Source organism: Rhinolophus sinicus, linkage group LG13 (genome assembly GCF_036562045.2).
Source record: "Rhinolophus sinicus isolate RSC01 linkage group LG13, ASM3656204v1, whole genome shotgun sequence".
NCBI lineage: Eukaryota > Metazoa > Chordata > Mammalia > Chiroptera > Rhinolophidae > Rhinolophus > Rhinolophus sinicus.
Genome location: NC_133762.1, coordinates 56,810,167 through 56,832,195, shown reverse-complemented (window position 1 = coordinate 56,832,195; position 22,029 = coordinate 56,810,167). Strand labels below are relative to the sequence as shown.

The 22,029-nt window shown below is 39.8% G+C and overlaps 2 protein-coding genes across 12 annotated transcripts in view; both read right to left on the bottom strand.

The window, feature by feature from the left end:
• NAA20 (N-alpha-acetyltransferase 20, NatB catalytic subunit) overlaps positions 1 to 22,029 on the bottom strand; it is a 343,857-nt gene that overhangs the window by 25,272 nt on the left and 296,556 nt on the right. The gene's annotated exons all lie outside the window — the stretch shown is intronic.
• The window catches only part of RIN2 (Ras and Rab interactor 2), a 244,717-nt gene continuing 235,340 nt past the window's right edge, over positions 12,653 to 22,029 (bottom strand). For all 11 annotated transcript variants that reach the window (XM_074318234.1, XM_074318240.1, XM_074318239.1 and 8 more), the window contains 3 exons: positions 21,377 to 21,508; positions 17,364 to 17,527; positions 12,653 to 14,520 (listed from right to left, as the gene is read on the bottom strand). In XM_074318234.1, the coding sequence (XP_074174335.1) occupies positions 14,197 to 14,520; positions 17,364 to 17,527; positions 21,377 to 21,508 (620 nt within the window). In that variant the 3' untranslated portion in view covers positions 12,653 to 14,196. The remainder of the gene's footprint in view (positions 14,521 to 17,363; positions 17,528 to 21,376; positions 21,509 to 22,029) is intronic.

The window sequence follows — 22,029 nt, the reverse complement described above, 5'->3', positions numbered from 1 at the left end:
GAGGACTTGTAAAAGTATACAAAGAAGAAAGCAATAAATCACTCAAAATTCTACCATCCACCTACCATCTATCATGTTAACCCTTGAAGAAATTCAGATATCTTTCTATGTAGTTTAAGTGGAGTGAGAAAAAGACGTTTACTTAAAAGAGGCTCAAATTATATATGTTAATATTAAATTAAAAGTATTACTTTAATAATTTTTTTTTAATTTAGCAGAAGATATCTTGGTGTAGAATTGATCCCCAGTTCACAGAATGTAAAAAAAAATTACGAGACTCTACAAGAGTAAGAAAGATTTATTGAAAGTTAAAGACAGAGTTCTGGCAAAAGGAATTTTGCCAAGGCAGAGCCCAATAGGGACAGCTGCGCTGATGAGAAGGAGTGCTAGGGTTTTATATTTATTCATGCAGGATGTAGGTGTTTGTCAGCTTGCAGGGGGGCTGCTGTTACAATTTTCTTCTCCTGGGAATTGTCCTGTTCCCATCTATGATGAATGTCAGCTTGCGGTTGGAAACTATTCTGTTCTCATTTATGATGGGTGTTTGTTAGTTTGCAGAGGGTTGCCATTGTGATTGGGGACTGTTCTGTTCCTGCCTATGATGAATGTAGGATGCTTGTCAGCCTGCAGGTGCAGTGCTAGCCAGAGGATTCAGAGCCAGGAGATTTATGTTTAACTCATTCCTGTTAGCCCACAAGCTTGCTCCTGTTAACTCTTTGCCTGTCCCATCCTGCCAGCTCACAAGCCCGCTCCTGTTAAAACTTGTCTCTTCAGAAGAGAACTGAATTAAAATTAAAGAGCGTGTTAAGCACCAAATGTGTACCTACAGGTTTCCTTTAAAGCTTAAGGGATATATTTTACTACATCATATATGTTCAATATGGTTTCAACATCTTAATGAAAATCATTAAGAGATTAAAATCATATTTTTATTATAAATTTCAATTCAGGAGACTATTGTCTCTTTGTAATGAAAGATGAGCTGATTATGATTTTTGTCTCTTCTACCCTATTCTCCTGATTATGTTGCTTATATTATTGTTACTTTTTAGAACTTATCCTACATCTGTGTTACAACTATGCATCCCTGTTGTTTGGTTTTTAAGTCTATAATTGAGTGGATGTAACCCTCACCATCATTTTTTTATTACAGTTTTTCTATTCCATTCTTCATTGTGATTCATTTATGATTTGGCTGGACTTTATTATAGTGCTTTTTTCTTTCTTTGTTTTGCATTGCTTTGTTTTCCAGGGGCTGGTTTTCTACTTCCAGAGCTCATTGGTCTGTTAGAATGCCTGATTGGAATATTGGCTGGCTATCCAGGGGTCCCATGTTCTTTCCCCCCAGAAGTTTGTAAACATCATTAATCCATTGTGGCATTTTTTTTGGTGTTTAAAGTTTCTGGGGAAAAGAGTAAAGCCAGCATGATTTTTCCCTACTGTGGGTGACTTACTTTATATTGGAGAGTCATTAGTCATAACACTTTCAGAAATAAAACATTTTTAACAGCATACATTTTAAATGTAGTGAATCTGTAACAACATCATGTTTAACATTGAAATCTACAAGAAAAAACAAAAGAAAGAAAAAAGGAAGAAAGAAAGAAAGAAAGAAAGAAGGAAGGAAGGAAGGAAGGAAGGAAGGAAGGAAGGAAGGAAGGAAGGAAGAAAAAGAAAATACCTCAAAGCTGGATTACTCCCACTTTGTCAGTGGGAATACAAAATGGCATAGCCTCTCTGGAAAACAGTTTGGTGATTTCTTCAAAAATTAAATATGCAACTACAATGTAACTCAGCATTTGGGCTTTTGGGCATTTATCCCTGTGAAATGAAAATGTATGTTCACACACCTGTACACAAACACTTAAGCCACAGTTAAAAAGACTCAAAAGTCTGTGTACTATATGAATCCATTTGTATGAGTTTCTGGAAAAGGCAGAATTACAGGAACAGAAAACAAGTCACTGGTTGGTGGGAACTGGGCTGGGGGAAATGGGAGAAGGGTTTGATGGGACCGATCATGATGGAGGCTCCAGGACTGAATGTATCCACCAAAATTCATATAACATACACTAAGAAGAATGAACTTTACTGTTTCCAAGTTATACCTTAATACAACTGACTTCAAAAAATAGAATCAACATCACCTCCACATCATTGTCCCCACCATTTCAATGAGTTTATTTGTAAAGCATGAACTACATTAAACCCCTTGGAGTCCCACAGTTGTTTGGTCTTCTAGGACATGCTGTTGTTGATTTCTGTTTCTGTATCAATGCATTAGAGTTTATTTTATGTTATTTTTTTAACCTTTGGGCAGCCATCCTTTAACTTGACAATTCTTTTTTTTTTTTTTTTTAATTTTATTGGGGAACAGTGTGTTTCTCCAGGGCCCATCAGCTCCAAGCAGTTGTCCTTCAATCTTGTTGTGGAGGGCGCAGCTCAGCTCCAAGTCCAGTTGCCGTTTTCAATCTTTAGTTGCAGGGGGTAAAGCCCACCATCCCATGTGGGAATTGAACTGGCAACCTTGTTGTTGAGAGCTTCCGCTCTTATCAACTGAGCTATCCGTCCACCCCTCCATCAACTCAGTGGCAGCTTGTTGTCTTCAATCTAGCTGAGGAGGGCGCAGCTCACTGGCCCATGTGGGAATCGAACCGCCAACCCTGTTGTTCAGAGCTTGAGCTCTAACCAACTGAGCCATCGGCCACCCTAGAATTTATTTTTAAGATGCAGAAAAACACTGTTTCTGTCCTGGCTGCACATTTTCCCTACATTGAGGATGACTCATAGAACTTTTTATTTATCATTTTACATTGTGTAATTCATTTTACTGCTTAGTTGGAAAAAATGACAAGATTTTACCACATTTTATCACAAAGCATTTTCCTGCTCCTTGAGACAAAACACCATGTCCTCTTTTGTAAATAATGCTGACCCAGATTTGCACCCATCATGGCAAAATTCCACATTGAAATAAGCAAGCAGCTTGGCATTTCATCTGTTGTTGCTCCATTTCTTTTCCTTCATACCATGTGGAAATGACAAAGTGCACAGCAAATATGCATTTTAATAAATCCTAGGCAATGTGCTTAACAATAAAGCAGTTTGGATGCATTGCTTTCAAATAAAAATTATATTTTTTACAAAATAATAACTGGACATGATAGATGCGTTGACTCTGACAATGATTGTCATAATCTATTTTCAGTTTTGCTAACTGGGTTGTACAAAAGCGCTTACCATTCATATTAAGTACTGACTACAGGTTTCAATTAACCAAGGCAGCATCACACATCTTCTTCCTACCAATACCTCACTAAAATGAGAATAAAAAAGAATTTAAAATTTTTTCTTAGGGTCTTAAATCCATAAGAACAAAGAGAATGGAGAAGGTAATAGCCAATGGGAACTGGCAACAAAATTATGGGTGCTGGTAAAATCATTTAGGAGACAGAAGCCAGCTGACATTTTAGCTCCTGCAGAAGGAAAAGCCAGGAGGCAAGGGAACTGATTTCTGGGGCAGAATCTGGTGAAGCTCTGGGACTAGATATGATAAGTACAATAAAAGGAGAAGATGAGAGACTTACTCCCTGGAGAGGCACAAGCAGCTGTGTCCCTGAGCTCAGAGCACAGCAGTGAAGGATGAGGGTGAGATACTGTATTGAAAATTGGGATTAAGTAAAGTTGGCATTTTGAAAAATGAATCCCCTGGAGGCACGTTGCCTGTTCACTCCCAGAATGATGGCAGCTAGATTTATTCTGCAACCCCAGTAGGATATTGGAGAAATTTTTTTGTGGGGAAACCTCCTGACCCAAGTGAAAACCCCACAGATATTCACATTTGTCAGCCCTCCAATAAAATGAACAGTTTGCCACATGGTCACCCTAAAGGAAAGGCCACCAATTCACAAATTCTGTCCAATGTACACAGCTTCCAATAAGCTTTGGTTCTTTATATTTAATAATCAATAGTTAAAAGTTATCATTAGTTAAAATAACCCCCCCAAAAAAAAAAAAAAAAACACCAGACATCAATACAATCAAACAGAGTAATAGAATTGGGATGAACAGGGGAAAAAGTCATACCATAACTAATATCCACAGAGAGATAAGAAGATATTACATCCATGGGGGGGAAAAACCAATATGCTACTAAAGTTACATTCAGAGACAAAAATGAATTCTTTTTTGGGGGGGTGGGGAAGGAGTTACCTTTATTTGATAAATTGATGATTGAAACAGCCACCAAAAACTTACCATTCTCCACACAAGTGAGTTCTATTTTTTTTTTTTTTCAATTACAGTTGACATACAATATTATATTAGTTTCAGGTGTACAACATAGTGGTTAAACATTTATATAACTTATGAAGTGATCACCCTAATAAACCTAGTATCTATCTGACAGCATACAGTTATTATAATATTATTGACTATATTACCTATGGTGTACTTTACATCCCCGTCACTGTCTTTATAATTGACATTTGGTACGTCTTAATCCTTTCCCTATTTTACTCATCTTCCCAACCCCCCTTCCATCTCACAACCATCAAAATATTCTCTGTATCTATGAGTTTGTTTTGTTTTGTTTGTTTATTTTGGTTTTTAGATTCATGTGATATTTATCTTTCTTTGTCTGACTTATTTCACTAAGCAAAACACCCTCTAAGTCCATTCATGTTGGAGATGGCAAGATTTCTTTCTTTTTATGGCTTAGTAATATTCCATTGTACAAGTATAGATGTACCACCTTTTCTTTATCAATTTGTCTATCGATGGACACTTAGGTTGCTTCCATATCTTGGTTGTTGTAAATAATGCTGCAATGAACATATGGATGCATATATCTTTTCAAATTAGTGTTTTGGGTTTCTTCGAATAAATACCCAGAAGTGAAATTGCTGGGTCCTTCTTCTTTGTTTTAAAGTCTATTTTGTCTGATATAAGTATTGATACCCCAGCTTTATTGTTCATTTCAGTTTGCATGAAATATCTTTTTCCATCCCTTCACTTTCAGTCTGTGTGTCTTTCGATCTGAAGTAGGTCTCTTGTAGGCAACATATGTATGGGTCTCATTTTTTTATCCATTCAGCCACTCTATGCCTTTTGATTGGAGCATTTAATCCATTTACATTTAAAATAATTATTGATATATAGTTATTGTCATTTTATTATTGGTCAAAAATGAATTCTTGGAAATTGCAAGTATGTTATTATAAATAAAAAATTCAATAATTGAAGCAATGTCCCCCAAAAGTATAAGAAATAAAGACAAAGGAACAGGAAGTAGGAATTAAAGCTCAAAAGAAAAAAAGGAGCTCAATTTAGTAGGTTCAATATTCAAATAATAGGAATTACAAAAAGAAAAAAACAAAAACAAAAAAAAATAGAGTGGAAAAAATGATCATTTTGAATGGTGACCAAATTCTAAAAATTTTTGGAAAATGGTGATCAAGGAGTGAATTGATTACGACATATTTGGAAAAGTGAGCTCCTTTGGACTCACTGACTGGTGACTGTGAAGGGAAAAGATGGTGGGTATTGCAGGACACTTTCATTTCTCCAGGTGATAATCTTGACCAGTCCCGAAGCCTCCTGTGCTGCTTTTCTCCATGACTTTTGGTACATTCACATGATTTTGCCCTATTTTTTTTTGGGGGGGTGGCGGTATGTTGCCTTACAGCTGCCCAACCATCTGTTCCCCACGCCTTCCCCATGACAACACAAGGACCTGTCTCGGAAGCTGAGACCGATGGAGTAATGTCGGGAAAGCTTCCTTGAGGGCGTGTCCCAGAAAGCTGGAAACCGATGGAATAATATACCTCAGGCTCTCTTCTCTGATGGTTTCAGTAGTGATTCCACCCCCTGAGGTTATGCGTATGTGTGAAGGCACAGGACATATTGGACCACGATGGGGGCTTTCGGGAAGAACAGCCAGTCAGGCATGTGACTTGTGGACCATGGAAAAATCAAACTTTACTTCCTTGTATGATTACTAATAAAAGCCTTTCGTTGGCCCGGTTGGGGGATCAGTCCTTGAGGCTTGAGTCCCTTGGCCCTGCTTGCACGCTACTCTTCTCTACTGTCTTTCTTAACCTTGCGCTGCCCTTCTCACTTCCCACTGCTCTTGCTGTGCTGGACGCGACAGGGGTAGAAGGGAGGCTTTATTATTTTTTTTTATAAACACAATACATAGTCTACCAAGTCAGATATCCACAGGTGTGTAATGAAGCAGCAGATTCTGCTCCTCATCCCATCCCATTTCTGATGCCTCCTTCCCTTACATATACCCTGCATAGTTGTCATAAGGGCCTTAGAAAATCATCTCACTTCATCTGTACCATTGGATAGTCTTCTTCCACCTTGACTATGGGCCCAGACATGTGACTTACTTTGGTAAAAAGGACAATAGCATACATGATGCAACTGGAGGTTTGAAAAGTGCTTGTGCATTGGGCTGGCTCTCTCCTGCTGCTGAGAACGCTTCCATCATCCTTGTGAACAAACGCAAACTAGTTTCTTAGAAGGTAAGAAATTGTGTGGAGAGAAGTCCCAGCCATCCCAGGAAGTCTCAGATATGTCAATGAGGCTGTCTTAGACAATACAACTGTCATGCATCCAGCTCAGACCCGAAGAACTACCCAACCAACCAACAAATTGTTTTAAATCACTAAGTTTGGGTGATACATAGCAAAAGATACATCTTCCATTTTCCAGAAACTTTTATAATCTTCTTAACCCCGCTGTTCTCAGTGACATGTCTTAATGTGGATTCTTTTTCATCAATTGTATTGAAGAGTCAGTGGTCTCTCTCACTCTGGAGACTCATATTCTTTAATTCTACGAACATTTCTTATATTTTTTAAACGATCATTTCTTCCTCTCCATTTTGTTTTGCTTTCTCTTTTTGGAATTCCTATTATTTGAATATTGGACCTACTAGATTGAGCTCCTTTTCTTTTTTTCTCTCTCTCTCTCTCTTTTTTTTTTTTAGCTTTAATTCCTACTTCTTTTCTCTTTGTCTTTATTTCTTATACACTGGGGGCATTGCTTCAATTATTGAAGTTTTATTTATCATAACATATTTGCAATTTCCAAGAATGTTTTTGTCTCTGAACACATTTTGTTCCTTTTTTTTCCCCTTTGGATGCAATATCGTCTTATCTCTCTGTGGATATTAGTTATAGTATGATTTGTTTATTTTTATTTTCTGTTCATTCCAGTTCTATTTTTCTGTTAGATTTTGATCTCTGTCTTTGGGTTAGAGGCTCTACTCAACTGTTCAGTGACTTTTAACTATTGATAATTAACTGTAAAGCATCGCAAAGCTTATTGGAAGCTGTATGTATACATTTAATTAAATATATCTTCTATGTTTCTCAAAATTGATGAGTAAAATGGCCCTATAATTAATACATCCTCAGGAATGAAATTTCTTTAAAAAGAAGTTGGCTCTCCTTTCAAAAAATAAAAAGGCTCATAAACTTCCTATATCACATGCAGACAATGTGACTAATTATCCAGATTGCATGATATTCCTGCACACACACACACACACACACACACACACACACACACACACACACATGCAAGCAGCTGGCCTAGGCAGAAAGAACCTTCCTACTTAGCGTCTACTATAACAGCAGCACACCTACATTTGTTTGATTGTATCAGCTGCACAAATGTCATTGACCCCAATATGCCTGAACTAATACTTCTCAATCACACTGTAATGTGCATGTGGATTGTCTGGGGATTTTGTTAAAATGTAGATTCTGATTCCGTAGATTCTGGTCTTGGAGGGGCCTGAATACTAATCAGCCCCCAGGAGTTATGGTGCTTGGTCCATGGACTGTATTTTCAGCAGCAAATCTTCTGATAAGAAATTGAAATTTGCTATTATTATATTTCCATGTGCTCATAAAGAACAGAAACTATCCAATAGTTAGTTCACTTGTATATTTACTTTTGATGGTTAGAGTCTTTGGTAGTTTATTGTTTTTTTGCAGTTTTTCTTTTAGTTCACAGTAGATGCCTAAGTCTGTTCTGCATGCAATTATATATCAATAGACTGCCGAGAAAAAAAAAGAGTGAGAAAGATAATATTGAATGAAACTGCAAACTGATAAATGAGTCCACTCTCTCATAATTGTAGAATTGGCAAAAATTGGAAGCAAGGACGTCAGAGATAAAGAAAATCACATTGAACACCTTATTGGTTTTGGTGAAGCACAATGCTTTAAGAGTAATCCTATTAAATGGTGTACATGTATAGTAAATATCTAAATCAATAAGTGAATATAATAAATAAAATAAAAAGAAGAAGAGGCATCGGAATTATCACTGACAATAATTACACTTTTACTTAAGTGATAATTCCTTTCTGGAAAGTGCTACTGTCGACTCTCAAAGGCGAAGATAGTTCCTCTCAGATTTCACTCTGGCCACGAAGGGAAGCAGACAAAGCTTGTCTTTGCAACCTCCCTTCCTCCCTTTCCTCTTTGTGGCAAGAGTCACCACTGGCTAGGGGTCCTGATGATGCTCTTGGCCAGTAGAGAATATTGGGCAAATACTCCCAAGTTAGACACACACCACCATCATCACCACCACCATCCTCATCAACAACAACAAAGTTAATGGATAGCATTCACTTTAGTTTAATCCTCCTACACTGGCCATCCCACCCCAGTACATTTTTCTTAAATCTCTGATACTTGTTAAACTTGCCAGCAGATAATAATATGGGTGGGGAAATAGAAATCAGCAGCAGTGGGAAAATGTGGAGAAGTTGGTTATCTAAATGATATTGGTAACTAATATTTAATGAGTTTATGGTGTGCTAGGTAGTGTTCTAAGACTCCACACGGATTGATTCATTCAGGCTTTGTAGCACATTGATGAGCCAAGATGCTGTCATTACCTCAGCAAGTAAGATGTACATGTTTGACAGTGTGCATGTGTGTGGTTTTCTGCATGTACGCTGTAGATGAGATTTTTATTTATACATACGAGGTCTGACAATTAAGTTTACAAACTTGTTGCTAACCTTTTTTGATATCAGAGGGATTATTCATTATGAATTTGTATCAACTGGACAAATAGTTAACCAAGTTTACTATTTGGAAGTGCTGAAACGCTGAGTGAAAAAGTTAGACGACCTGAATTTTTCGCCAACAATTCATGGCTCTTGCATCACGACAATGCACCAGCTCACACGGCACTGTCTGTGAGGGAGTTTTTAGCCAGTAAACAAATAACTGTATTGGAACACCCTCCTTACTCACCTGATCTGGCCCCCAGTGACTTCTTTCTTTACCTGAAGATAAAGGAAATATTGAAAGATTTTTTTTTTTTAAAGATATTTTGATGACATTCAGGGCATCAAGGGTAATACAACAGCAGCTTTGATGGCCATTCTAGAAAAAGAGTTCCAAAATTGTTTTGAAGGGTGGACTAGGCGCTGGTGTCGGTGCACAGCTTCCCAAGGGGAGTACTTCGAAGGTGACTATAGTGATAGTCAGTAACGAGGTATGTAGCACTTTTTCTAGAATGTGTTTGCGCACTTAACTGTCAGGCATCGTATAGTTATAGGTTTTAGTTTTTTAAATCATTCCTAGTTAATACGCTAAAACTGCACTATCCAATATGGTAACCACTAGCTACATGTGGCTACTGAGCATTTCAGGTACGGCTTGTGTGAAATGAGATGTGCTATAAGTGCAAACTACACACAAGATTTTGAAGACAATGTAAAAAAATAAAATAATGTAAAATGCCTGTTTAATATTTTAGATTATTGAAATATTATATTTGGGATATCATGAGTTAAATAAAATCGACTATTAATATATTACTAAAATAAATTATTAGTAATATAGTGAAACATTACTGATTTTACCTGCTTTTCTTTTTTTTAATGTGGCTACTAGAACGTTTTATTTTACCTATGTAGCTGACTTCATATTTCTATAGAACAGTGCCATGCTGGAAGTACATGGGACACAGTCTGCTGCCAGCTGAATAAGATTGAGAACATACACTTGGTTTGGTGTAGTGGCCATAGAAAGACAGGTCACACCTCTCCCAGTTGTGTTTCTATCTTAAGACCTGTGTCTTCATCTAAAATGGTGGTACTTAGCTAATTTCACAGTAGAAACACCTTGGACATTTTAGTAAGTATGGCAGCCTGGGGCCCAGTTGCAGAGATTTTGATGGGCTGGGCAGTCTGGGCATCAGGAGCTCTAAAAGCCCTCAGGTGATTTGAAGAAGTGGCCAACACTGAGAATGGGATCCAAATAGGAACAGTGTACTCAGTCCTGGTGACGGGCGGGGTGCATAGACAGTGTTTGCAGTGGGGTCTGGCTCAAGCTTTTGAGTCTCTGGTTGAAACTAAAGAAACAAGTTGTGAAAAGGACGTGGCAAGTCAGAGCCTGCCTTTCAGCAAAGAGCCTTGTAATAACTCATTTAAAACTACTGTGTGAGGGAAAATCCGCCCTCCAGAGTCGCGGGGGAGAAATGACAGAAAGGGAAGGAATGGAGCTAAATGAGGAGAGAAGGGAAGCCCCTGCTGAAAAATGCCTGTTATGTGAGGTGCTATTTCTCCCAGGAAATCAAGGGCGGTTACAGAGGTACAGGCCCTCCTGTCTCCTCCACCACTGTGGGAGCTGAGAGAGGCAGACCCGGAGGAAAATCACAGTCTTGAGCTGAATTTGGCCTTGGCCACCCTGGGTCTGTGGGCTCTGGGCCACCTCCGCATTTCCAGGTTGAGCAGCAAAAGGGCTGGCTGCAGTTCCAATGTGTTTAATCAAAGGAAATATTCATATGCATTTTATACAATGATATTCTAAATGTCTACTATGTAGAGAGCCTTAGAATTCAGGCAAATTACACTTTGGAATGTTAGAGTTTATTGGAATCAAGGTAAGAAGCTGCTCCTGTTTCTCCAACTGCCTCAACTTCAATCAAAGCTTCCTCACGGAGATTTTCCTGTGGCTCTGGGGTCTCAGGGCAGAACGTGGTTACCACTTTATTAAAACCATTGGCCCAGACTTCTCTGAATAATTTTAACTTCCCATCCTTTCCTGGCAAAGTCAGTGGGAAAAGTTTGTACCAACTGCCATCCATCCTTTGATGCTCGATAAAAATAGATCTTTCTCAAATAAGAAACTCTTCTCTGAGACAAAACACCATTCATTTTCCTTCTCCCTCCTTCCATCTCTTCTTTTCCTATCATGTTTTTGGTTCTGCAATGTTATATGAATTTTTTTGTATATCCAACTTGATCAGGATGAACTAAATGACAAACACTTTTGGTCTCAAATTCACCATCATTGAGAATGTTCTGAAAAATAGTGGTTTTTAGGATTTTACTATCAGATACTGCCAAATGATTAAAATACCTGTGTCTCATGTACTGTACCATTTCTCTCAGACTTTGAGGCAGTACTCAGGCAGTGCTATTAATAATCAGAATGCTCTCTCATTTAAAGTCTCTTAAAGTAGCTGAAGGTAAGAGCTGCCCAAGGCAGCCACATTTATGAATGAAAGTATTCATGGTTGGGCTTCCTGCCTTTTGTGTTTTCTTACAGATCTCAAGTTGTAACTTTCACATGATATAAACTACTTTAACAGTTTCTATTTCTATTCTGTGTCCCTGGGGGGAATATTTGGCAGTGCACACAATATTAAAAACAAACAAACAAAAAATCCTTTCCTCTGGTTGGCATCTAACTTTTGTAACATATTTTTAGATCCGGAAATACATTTTCTCCTCCCTCCATTGCATATATATTTTTACTCTCTCTTATTCCTTCCAAACTGAACCGAAATCTGTTTCCTGATAATTTGAGAACTGAGAAATGTCTGCGTAGGGGAAAAAAGTGAAGACACATGTTATGTTGTAATTTTAGCAGGGAAACATTGCCCAATGACAAAACCAGGGGCTATCTTGTGATGTTTTCTTCTGCTCACACTAACTTTTCCTATTTTGATCGCTGAAGGCTGCTGAGGCTGCCTCCCATGCAGGCCCGCTTTAAATCAGCATAGTGCTGATCTCTAGGGACAAGGAGCGCATGATGACCTTAATTTGGAGAGTGGGGAGGACAGCTATATGCGTTGGTTGTAATTTTTAACTCACTGTAAATATAAAAAGCAGGTGGTCTGTTCAGCTGTCTTTCTGATCTTGAAGTATCCATCCTACTGATTAGTTAGAAAGTTCGTTCACAAAACAGGGCTTATCAAGCGTTTGCTATCTGCCAGGCACAGCTTCTACCATCAGGAATATGGGAGCAGAGAAGATCCAGCCTCTGCCTTGCTAATTTTGGAAGAGCACTGAACTCTCAACCAGGGCAACTTCTGAGGTTGCATAAGAATGGGGCAGGTTGTCTGCAGGGCCATTCTGACTAACTGATTTACTCTACGTTCCACTGAGCCAAGTACTGTCCTAGGTAACACGGTTAAACTTTTCAGATTAGAACACTATCTTTTCCTTCTGCTCCTTGATTTTTGCCTCATATCACTACATGAGCTGCTGAAAAAATGTAAACTTTTCTGTTTCCTCTCTATAGATTTACCACAACATTTCAGGTTTACACCACATTGTGTGGTGCATAATTATATTCTGCTTCTCAAAGAAAAAAGACAACTGAAGAATATTTCAAAAATTATTTTCACACATGATTATCATACAATATTACAATGTATTATGTGCAAAATTCCATTTAAAAATCATTTACAAAAGGAAGCACAACATAGTATGTGCTGAGGGTTCTAGATGTATCACAAAAGCTAACAAAGGAAGAAGGGACAAAGCCAACCAAATTAGATGACTAGGCATCTTTACACAGTACAACATAACATGTTTTAACTACCTGTGTTACATTAACACAAGATCCTCACACTTCGTGCACTCCCAAAAAGGTTTCACAAAACATAAATTTAACTTCACCAAACATTCTTATAATGCAGATGGCCTTTTTGGTGCAAACTTTTTTCCAAACAGCATCTTATTTAACTCAGTGAAAGTTACATTACACATTACTTAATTTCTGCCCCAAATAATTTGATGCTGTTAGTTTTGACTTACGTGGGGAAGGAAAATAAAATTATCATCCTTATTTTTTTTCTTTGTGGGGTTTTCAAAATTGTTTCCAAAAGCAAATAACAGGGATAGAGTTTGCTAAATCTCATTGCATATTTACAGTATTCTCCACGTAGATGGTTCCTTCAATCTCCTTTTCACACTTCCTTTAAGGAGTCTGAACCAGCAGACTACACTCCTCAGTCCTTTGTTAGAGTCTATATTTCTCTCTCGACCTCTCTCTACATTCATTTCTTTCCTGGTCCTCAGCATCACTTGGTTAAAACACAAAACAGCATAATACCACTGAGCATCAACAAGGTGACAGTACATCAGATTCCCAAAGGCATTCTGTGGCCAGTGTCAGTAATACATCACTTTAAGAAATCCAGCAGTCTCCCAGCACAAAGTTGCTGAAACATCCAGTTACAGAAGAGAGACTTTTAAAATGCAATACTCTCAAATCCAGCAAGAGATTTCTTTTTGAATATTAAATGTTAAAATCACATGCATAATTATAGAATATTTTCAAGTTACAAAAATATTTTAAAAACCAATCCTGACAGTTTACCTGCAACTGCTATAAAAATTTCTATGAAATATATAAAAACACAAAGGCTCTTTGTAAAAAAAGAAAGAAACAAACAAAGAAAGAAGGAAAGAAAGAGAAAGGAAAAAGAAAGGAATGAAAGGACGGAGCCATCCACAGAACTGAGAAGTGCCTGACGCACTGCATCGGCCAATCTTGTCAAACGCTTGCTGTTGAATTCAAGAGAAGAGCTTGTACCTTAAATGTTTATTCAGTACATATACATACATGTGAGCCCACCTAGAACCTGGCTGCGGAAGGTAACAAGCAATCTCAGGACACTCGAACCATCAAATGCAACTCTCCCTCTCTGAAGGAGAATCCTACTGTTTCCTGAACCTCAGCTACCTTGCTTGGGCAATGTGGCTAAAGATGCCCTTGGCCAAGTTGGCCTGTGGATGGCTTAGTCACTAAACCAAGGGGTCCCCAAGGAGGTGACGGCTTTTCAAGCACAAGCATGTAGAAGCCACAAGGCAAGTTCCTAATCCCCCCTTTGAATGCACCACTTCAAAGTCCTGTGTATCTTCTACGAGGTGGTGAGATCCTCTTCTCCATTCTGGAAAATGACGCCGTAAGGATCATTCTTGATGCGCTTGTAGACAAAGTGGAAGATGTGGGGTTGTGGCCGGCTGTGCAGCTCAGCTTTGATTTTTTGAGGGTAAGTGTCCTCTGCCAGCTGCTGCCACGTTTCATCAACAAAGAGGAAGAGACTGTACTCCTCAGGGTCCCCCACCTTAAACTTCTCGGCACAGAGCTGACACACATCCTCGGTGGTGACATAAGGTCTCACAAGGAGGGTCTTCCCCGTGCAGCCACTGTTGACCTCCTGGAATGCAACTCGGAGGTAATTCTGCAGGTGGAAAGAGAGATGTCGGGAACAAAGTGAGAAAAGGAAGCGAGATGGAGCATTACACGAGCAGGGTGAGATGCAAGAGAGAGGTCTCACTTGTGAGCCACTCCAAGTTCTGGTAAGTCAGGATGCCCAATGTCAGGACACAAGGCCTCAAAGTGCAAGGAAAGAGGCTGATAGGAACTTGGACAGTAGGGAGAACAACCACATGGATTGAGTGGCTGTATTTTAAGTCATTGCAAATACAGGGAGCAGAAGCCCATTCATCCCTGTTCTGATCTTTCCACATCCTTCATAAGCCTGGTTAAGAAATTCTGGGGAAGAGTGTGAACAAAACCCGATGCTCAGTTTATTCTCAGCTTGAAAAACAAACCAAACAGAAGAGCCTCAAGGAAGGGTCAGCAGGAAGAGACATTTAAAATATGTAGACACAAAAACAAACATTGTACTCACTCTGGACTACTTTTTATGAAACGTAAGCAAGGTTAATAATGTTAGGTAGGACCATAAGATACTGCCAATAGTTCACCATTTTTCACCAACTCTAATGGCAATTTCATTTGGTTCAACCTAATATCAGGCTCTAAGTGGCTCTGAGTGCAATGTGGAAAAAGTCGGCAGGAGGAAAATGATGATTCTGCCAAAAGCCTTTGGAGGTGGAGCTGATTAAATGCAAAGTGGTGTTGAAGGGAAGCAAAAGGAGATGTCTGCAGGCTTGGCACTGTGAACCGTGCCAGGTATATGCCATCACGAAATACAATAAGCCTGCGATTTCACACACAAAGCCCAGAGGAGGTAAAAAGAATCCTACACCCATACTAGGCTCTCAGAGATTTTGTGACCCTGGATAACTTCTTCAGTTTTCTCTTCCTCAAGAGTGTGGTTACCAAATAAAAGAGAACACCCAGTTAACTTTGATTTTCTTACATAAAACAGATACATTCTTCTTTTCTAAATCTGGAAACTCTACTGAGGAGTGAAGAGAAGTGGTGCTCCTATCCAGGGTCCCCAAAGGCTACCATGAAAGTTTATTGGAATGACGGAAGGGAAAGCTCCATCCAAGAAAGGGGAAAACAGTGCACTCTCCACTGGTAAGATAACTCTCACATGCTTGAATCAGAAGACCTTAGCAAACACATGCTCCATTTTACCAAGCCCTTCCACTCCCATCTCAACTCCCAACACTTGGCCCACACAATTGGTATGCATTTACTCATTGACTCCTGAAGAGAACTTTGTGAAAGAAGCCTACATTTTTCTTTTTTTCTTTTTTTTGTTTTTGGCATTTGACTAGTGAAGCAACTGAGGCACAGCGAGGCTAAGCAATTCACTCAAAGCCACACAGCTAGTGAGTGGCAGAGCCAGCCTTCAAGCATGTGTGTATGATGCCTCTACAATGAGAGGAGACTGGTGTGTGCATCTGTGACCCCTGATTTAGGAGATCCAAGTAGAATTTGGGTCTGAGATTTTATTTTTACACCCAAACTGAGTGTTGACAATTCCCCTCTTGGGTTATATTCTAAGGTGTGTATCTCCTGGGTGAGCAAGGCCAGTGGGTAGGGATGTGAAGAAGGAAGGGGCACTGTGGCATCTGAGGATCTTTAGGCTAGAAGCTCCACATAGAGAGAGGGAACAAGAGGAAGGGGATGGTGGCAAGAGGGGAGATGAAGAATGAATTTTCTCATTTCCTATGTTCTTCACCTCAGAGGGTGTACAACCTTGGGAGTCCCCTCCTGGGACAGGCACTCACAGTATCCCAAAGGCCTGCATATGCAAAATCTCTTAACACATGGACAACTCTCCATCAGCCCAAGGGGGCAGGGGAGCACACAGTATGCATTCTTGCTTCTTAGGTTTAGGTACCTGGGAAGGAATTTCTGAGACTACTGCTGTCTTAGGGAAGAACATGTTGATTTTGCCTTTCCATAAAGGACTGACTTTGAACCAAATGTACGCTTTGAGTATTTTCAGAGCACTGAGAGGCAGAAAAGGCAAGAAAGGTATATCTGGACATATCTGTCCTGCTTGGACATTCACCATGTGGCACATGGAAACATAAAATAGTCTGGTTTTATAATTTGATTTGAAAACATTATTCAAAGGCATTTGTAGACTTACTCATAATTTCATAGACTATGAGCAAATTGGGGGCTGTTGTGCTGGGTAAAGATTTCTGTACCCTAACCTGCCTCTCCTCTCAAAGAAGCAAGCTCTTTGGGAATCCCACATTCCCAGGCACCCGCTTATGGTCATGGAAAATTCCCGACTGGGATTCAGGCAGGACTTGGCTCAGGTGCTCACTCTTAAACTCTGGCCCTGCCAGAGCTGATGTTGCTGAGGAGAGTCTGCGGTCTTCTGTTCTGGGAGGATGAGGAGAGAAAAGGAAGGGGAGCAGGGAAGACATCACCGCACGTCTCCCCCGTCTCGGAGACCTGGTCCACTGCAATGCCTGACACGCTGCTTCCATTCAGTCTCCTGATGAAATAAAACGCCCGCCGCTCGTGCCAAGAACTTCCTCCTTGACTGCCTCTCTGCTCAGATGCTCAGCATCCATGCTGAACATTCTGGGAGAAATCCTGCCTTCATTTGACTTTGTTTTCTTAAAGGCAGCAAAACTTGACTCAAACCCACATATATATTTTTAATATAAGCAAAACAGAGAAGTGAAACAACAAGGTCAGAAGGTAGTTTAAAATATCTCTTCCGCCGGATGATTCAACAAACGGGGGACCTGGGGCACCCTGAGCTGTGTGTGCCCTGTGAGTCAGCTCAGCCTTCCTGGAGGACAAAGGAAGCAGTATGCCTCCCCCACCCCCACCTCATCACCAATGCAGGCCACATACCTGAAAGTCATCCACTGAGGGGATGGTCCGGTTGGTGGTTCTCCGTTTGTGCCACTGCCTCAGGGTGTCTCTGGTCTCTGAGCTGAGCAGTCTGGCAGCTTGTTCTTCTTGGAAATTCTTTATCAGAGAAAGTGCCCCATAGGCGCTTGTCAAGTAATAGCCTCCTAGAAAGGACAGAAAGAGTGAGTCTCCAAGAGTTTCATACTCTGTCGATGAGTTAGGGGAGAGAATAAAGTTAGAAATTATTCTTTGTATTTTCTCCATTTCCGGCACATGCATTTCCTGTGGGACCACAAAGCACACATTTAAGAGCACATCCTTCAAGCCTCCACCTGTCCATTCATGCATTCATCCCCATGGATGTACTGGGTGCCCCAGGCCTGAGCCAGGACCACCTGGCCTGCCTGACAATGCCCTATTTTCACCAATAGGATTCCCGTTCCAATGGGCGAGACATACAAAATCTCTAAATTATTCAAGTGCAATTGTGAAAGTGCTTTGCCAGAAAAGTTCAGGCCTTTTTGTTGACGCCTGACAGAGGTGGGGAGTCATGTGAGCGTGCTGGGGTCGACTGTTTCGAGGCCAGAATCATGTACTTTAGCAACAGGAGTCCACATATCTCCAAAGAACTACACAATATACAAGTGTGTTCATGATAATATGGGTTCTTCAAAATAACTTCTCCCTTTTGGGGACTAATGTAACACATTTAGGAAAGAAAAAATTTACAAGGAAAACAAGTAATGTCCCATTGATGGTGCATTTAGGAATGATTTCTTATGCCTGGGGGAGTGTTAAAAGACTACAACATCGTGACATACATAAAAATGTGTTCATAGTTTTGTCCTAAACTGACTGAAATTTTGAGCCTTCCGGGGAGTTGGCAAGCACAGTGCTAGAGAACCACTAGGAGGCGCCCCGAATGTTTGTTAAAAATTCCCTAACTGGGCACAGCATTTTAAATTAAGAGACATTCTTTGGCAAAATACCTATTGAATCTCTACTGTGAGCCCAAGGTACAGAGCAGGGGCTGGGTTTGTAAGAAGTAGAATCCGAGTCCCTGCAGAAGTTTATAAATTTATTTAAAAAACAGACACTAGTGGTTTATTCATGCAGGGACCAGAAATTAGTTGTAGTTAAATGGGTTTTGTGCAAAAGAATCACTTTCACGGCCAAAGTCTTTAGCTGCTAATGCAAGACCCTGAAGAACTCTCTCTCTGGTCAACAAGTGACAACATTCAAAATGGCAACTGGTCCACCATCTTAAAAATGAGCAGAGACCGCTGTGAATCACAGTGGACATGTAACTTAAGGAATAAATACACATTTGTGGTTTTCAGGTCACTGATGGAGATTTGGGGGTTATTTTTTATGGCAGCAGCATCATCTAGGCCACTCTGAGCAACACACTTCCCATGCACACATTCACATGCCAGGCTTTTTGATTAGAGTTATTTGAATAGTTTAACAGCCCCACAGCTGGGTGTAAGTTCCCTATGGCAGCCCCAAAAGCTAGTACAGAATTTTGAGTCGCTGATTTGTCCCTACTGAACAAATCAGTAAGTGACTGAGTGTGAAACTCAGTAGTACATTTAAATGCTACACAGGATTTCAGGAGAAATCAATATGGACTTAAGTATTCAAGAAAGACGTGTCAGTATTAGAGCTGGGACTTGGACAGACTGTTACAATTGAGTTTAGGAGGGAGGGTATTTCCTTTGGACGTCAACTTTTAGACTCCATAGCTCTGATCTGTTCAGGCCACTAAGGAGAAAACTCAAAATGCTGGAAGCACAAAATTGACCACACTTTGAAAAATGTGGATGCAATTATAGGAAGGTTTAAATTTCAGCAAAACTATAACCCTACCACAAGAGCTGTGCACTTAAGAGAGGTTCTATGATGCCTTTTCCATAATGAAATTACCTGCTTAAACAGCAGAAAAGAGATGTGGGCTGCTGCCCCACAAACCAGAGGGCCTTGGGCAGGCCACGTCGGGCTGGGTCGGGGATGTAGCTCTCTGCTCTTCTTCTTCCTCCTGGTCTGCATGGCTTCAGTTCACTGAAGTACAGGCCTGATCTTTGACCACTGCCAACCTGACTGGGCCACCCTGCTCTCTCTCCCAAGGAAGGCGACCGAGAAGCCTGAGACACAGTAAAGTGGAAGCAGACTCTAGTTTAAGCAGGAGCTCAAAAGCTGCTCTATATGTTCACTAGCTGAGTCCATCTTTCTCTCATGTGTGATTCCTGGAGGTGAGGACAGCCACCTGAACATCTGTCATTAACTCTGTGGCCAAGGAAGTGTCTTGTTTTGGGGAAAGCCTGGTAAAGGTGGTAGGGAGCGGCTGTCTAGATCCTCGGGCCACAAGATGTAAGCATATGTTTGTCCTAAGTACATCTTGTCGCAATGGTAATATTCTGAGTGAAACTGGCATGCCCTTTCTCTAAAGCTCCAAGAATTTGATATACTTATTACTAAAATTGAACATAATTGAAGCTCAAAAAAACCCAGCCCAGATGCATACAAAATTATAGAAATGATGCAATATGTAATAATGATGCAAAATATAATAATGATGGCCTGGAGACTAATGTGTGCTTCTTCTGGTCCTTGGACAAAACCACATGCCTTTCCCCTCTCCTATCAAAGTCCAAGGGCAGAGTAGGTGAAGAAAGCTCCAGGCAGGGCCTTGGTGGTCAGGTTGTAAATAACAACAACAATAATAATAATAATAATGAGGGAGATAAATGGAGCAGAGGGTAAAGGGACGAAAGAGGCTCATTCATATCTGTCTGAGGTATGGGACAGGATGAAAAGATCTCAGTACTAATCCTGAGTCAGCACTAACCTTAGAGGGATGGGAAGGGAGGACCTTAGGAGGACGGACCCTCTGAAAAGAAAGCCAAGTCCTGAGGACTTAGGGGACCACAGGGCATGTTCTGGAGGTGCATTTAAGTTCCCTATAGGGAAAATCCCAATATGATACATTGTCTGGGGAATCCGAGTAATGGACTAAAACTCGGTGGAGAAAAGAAAAAATGTCTATGCAACAATTCAGCACTCAGGGTCTATCTGGGCTCTTATAGGAACACATGAAAATGGATTAACAGGATTCACAAGGCACAGGCCCTGATTTGTTTGTTCTCCTTTAAACAGACAAGCTCACGTAAGAGTCCCAGTTATTTCTGCTTTTCAAGGCTCTGCACCATGGTGACAAACATCCAAATTATTTCTATGATAAAATACCTAACCAATATGTAAAGAGAAAGCATTTCTGCTAAAATATGTTGGGGTCAGGCAGACACAAGAAGGAAACTAAACTGCCAAGATAAATTGAAAGCAAATCGCCCAAGTTTTACTCCCCTTTGTTTTTACAATGAGCAGATCCTACTTTTTAAATAGAAAAGAACATCAATGCTGTTTTCATCTTGAAAAAAATTTTTTTTTAAAAATGATGAAAACAAAAGATAGGCCTTCATCTGTTTCACTGACATAACAGAAGGGTATTCTTCTGACAGTGGAGATATTCTTGAACAAAAATTTACAACTTCCTCTTGGAATCAAAGAAAGCATTTCCTTTTAAACAATAGCATTTATTCTATTGAATGACATTTTTTATTGTAATTAACCAATCTTGGTGAAGTATTATTATGGCAAGGTTACATTGTTTTGTGTTTTCTGACTTTTCCAAATATTCTAGGATGAGCATTTATTCCTTTTGTAGTCAGAAAAGTCAGCACATTCTTTTAAATTAAAACTAGAATTAACCCTTAAGATTTCAAAAAAGCAACCACATAACTGCTTAATGGGTATGGGATTTTATTTTGGTGTATATTTTTGGAGCTACACAGAGGTGGTAGATTTCACAACATTGTGAATGTACTAAATGCTACTGAATCGTTCTCTCCAAAAAGTTTGATTTTATGTTATATGACCTTCACCTCCATAACAAAAATGAAAACAACACCCTCCAAAAGCACCCAGTCCCTCCCCCTTTCTCAAGAGCATGTTACCTTCTCCATGTAACAGCGAAGGGTCTAAGAGCTCCATCATGTACTCGATTTCTGTGTCCAATTCCAGCATGTCACACTGAGCTATGACATAGGTCAGGACTGGTAGAAAGTCGTCAGCGCCATACATCCTCCCTGAGATTAGGAAGAAAGGCGAAGATGGGAATATTTTTACCAGCATTTCGTTCTTTCGTATCCCCCTTCCTGCTTTTATTAGACAGCGAGGAGTCATCCTGAGGAAATGTGCTATTTATAAACATAGGTGGGTGGTTCTGGAATCTGGTGTAGCCCATGACCCTCCCTACTGCTCATGTCTCAGAAGAGCCCTAACTTACAATTTCAGAATGAGCACCTAGGAACACAGGAAAGAGTTTCTCCCCATTGTCGTCAGTTACATCATTATGCAATAGAACACAGTACTCTTAAATAGTTTAACTTTCAGCAAGTAATATAAAATAATTTATAAATATCTACTTATATTAACACTTTGTATTTTGTTTCCTATTGTTTTCTGTGCGAATTAATCACAAACATAATGATAGGACCAAACTCAAACCAGGAATAAACATTATTCTCTATTCAACGTGACCACACAGTTAATTTATTTAAATGTGCTAATTTAGCATGTGTTGAATTGATAACACATGATTAATATA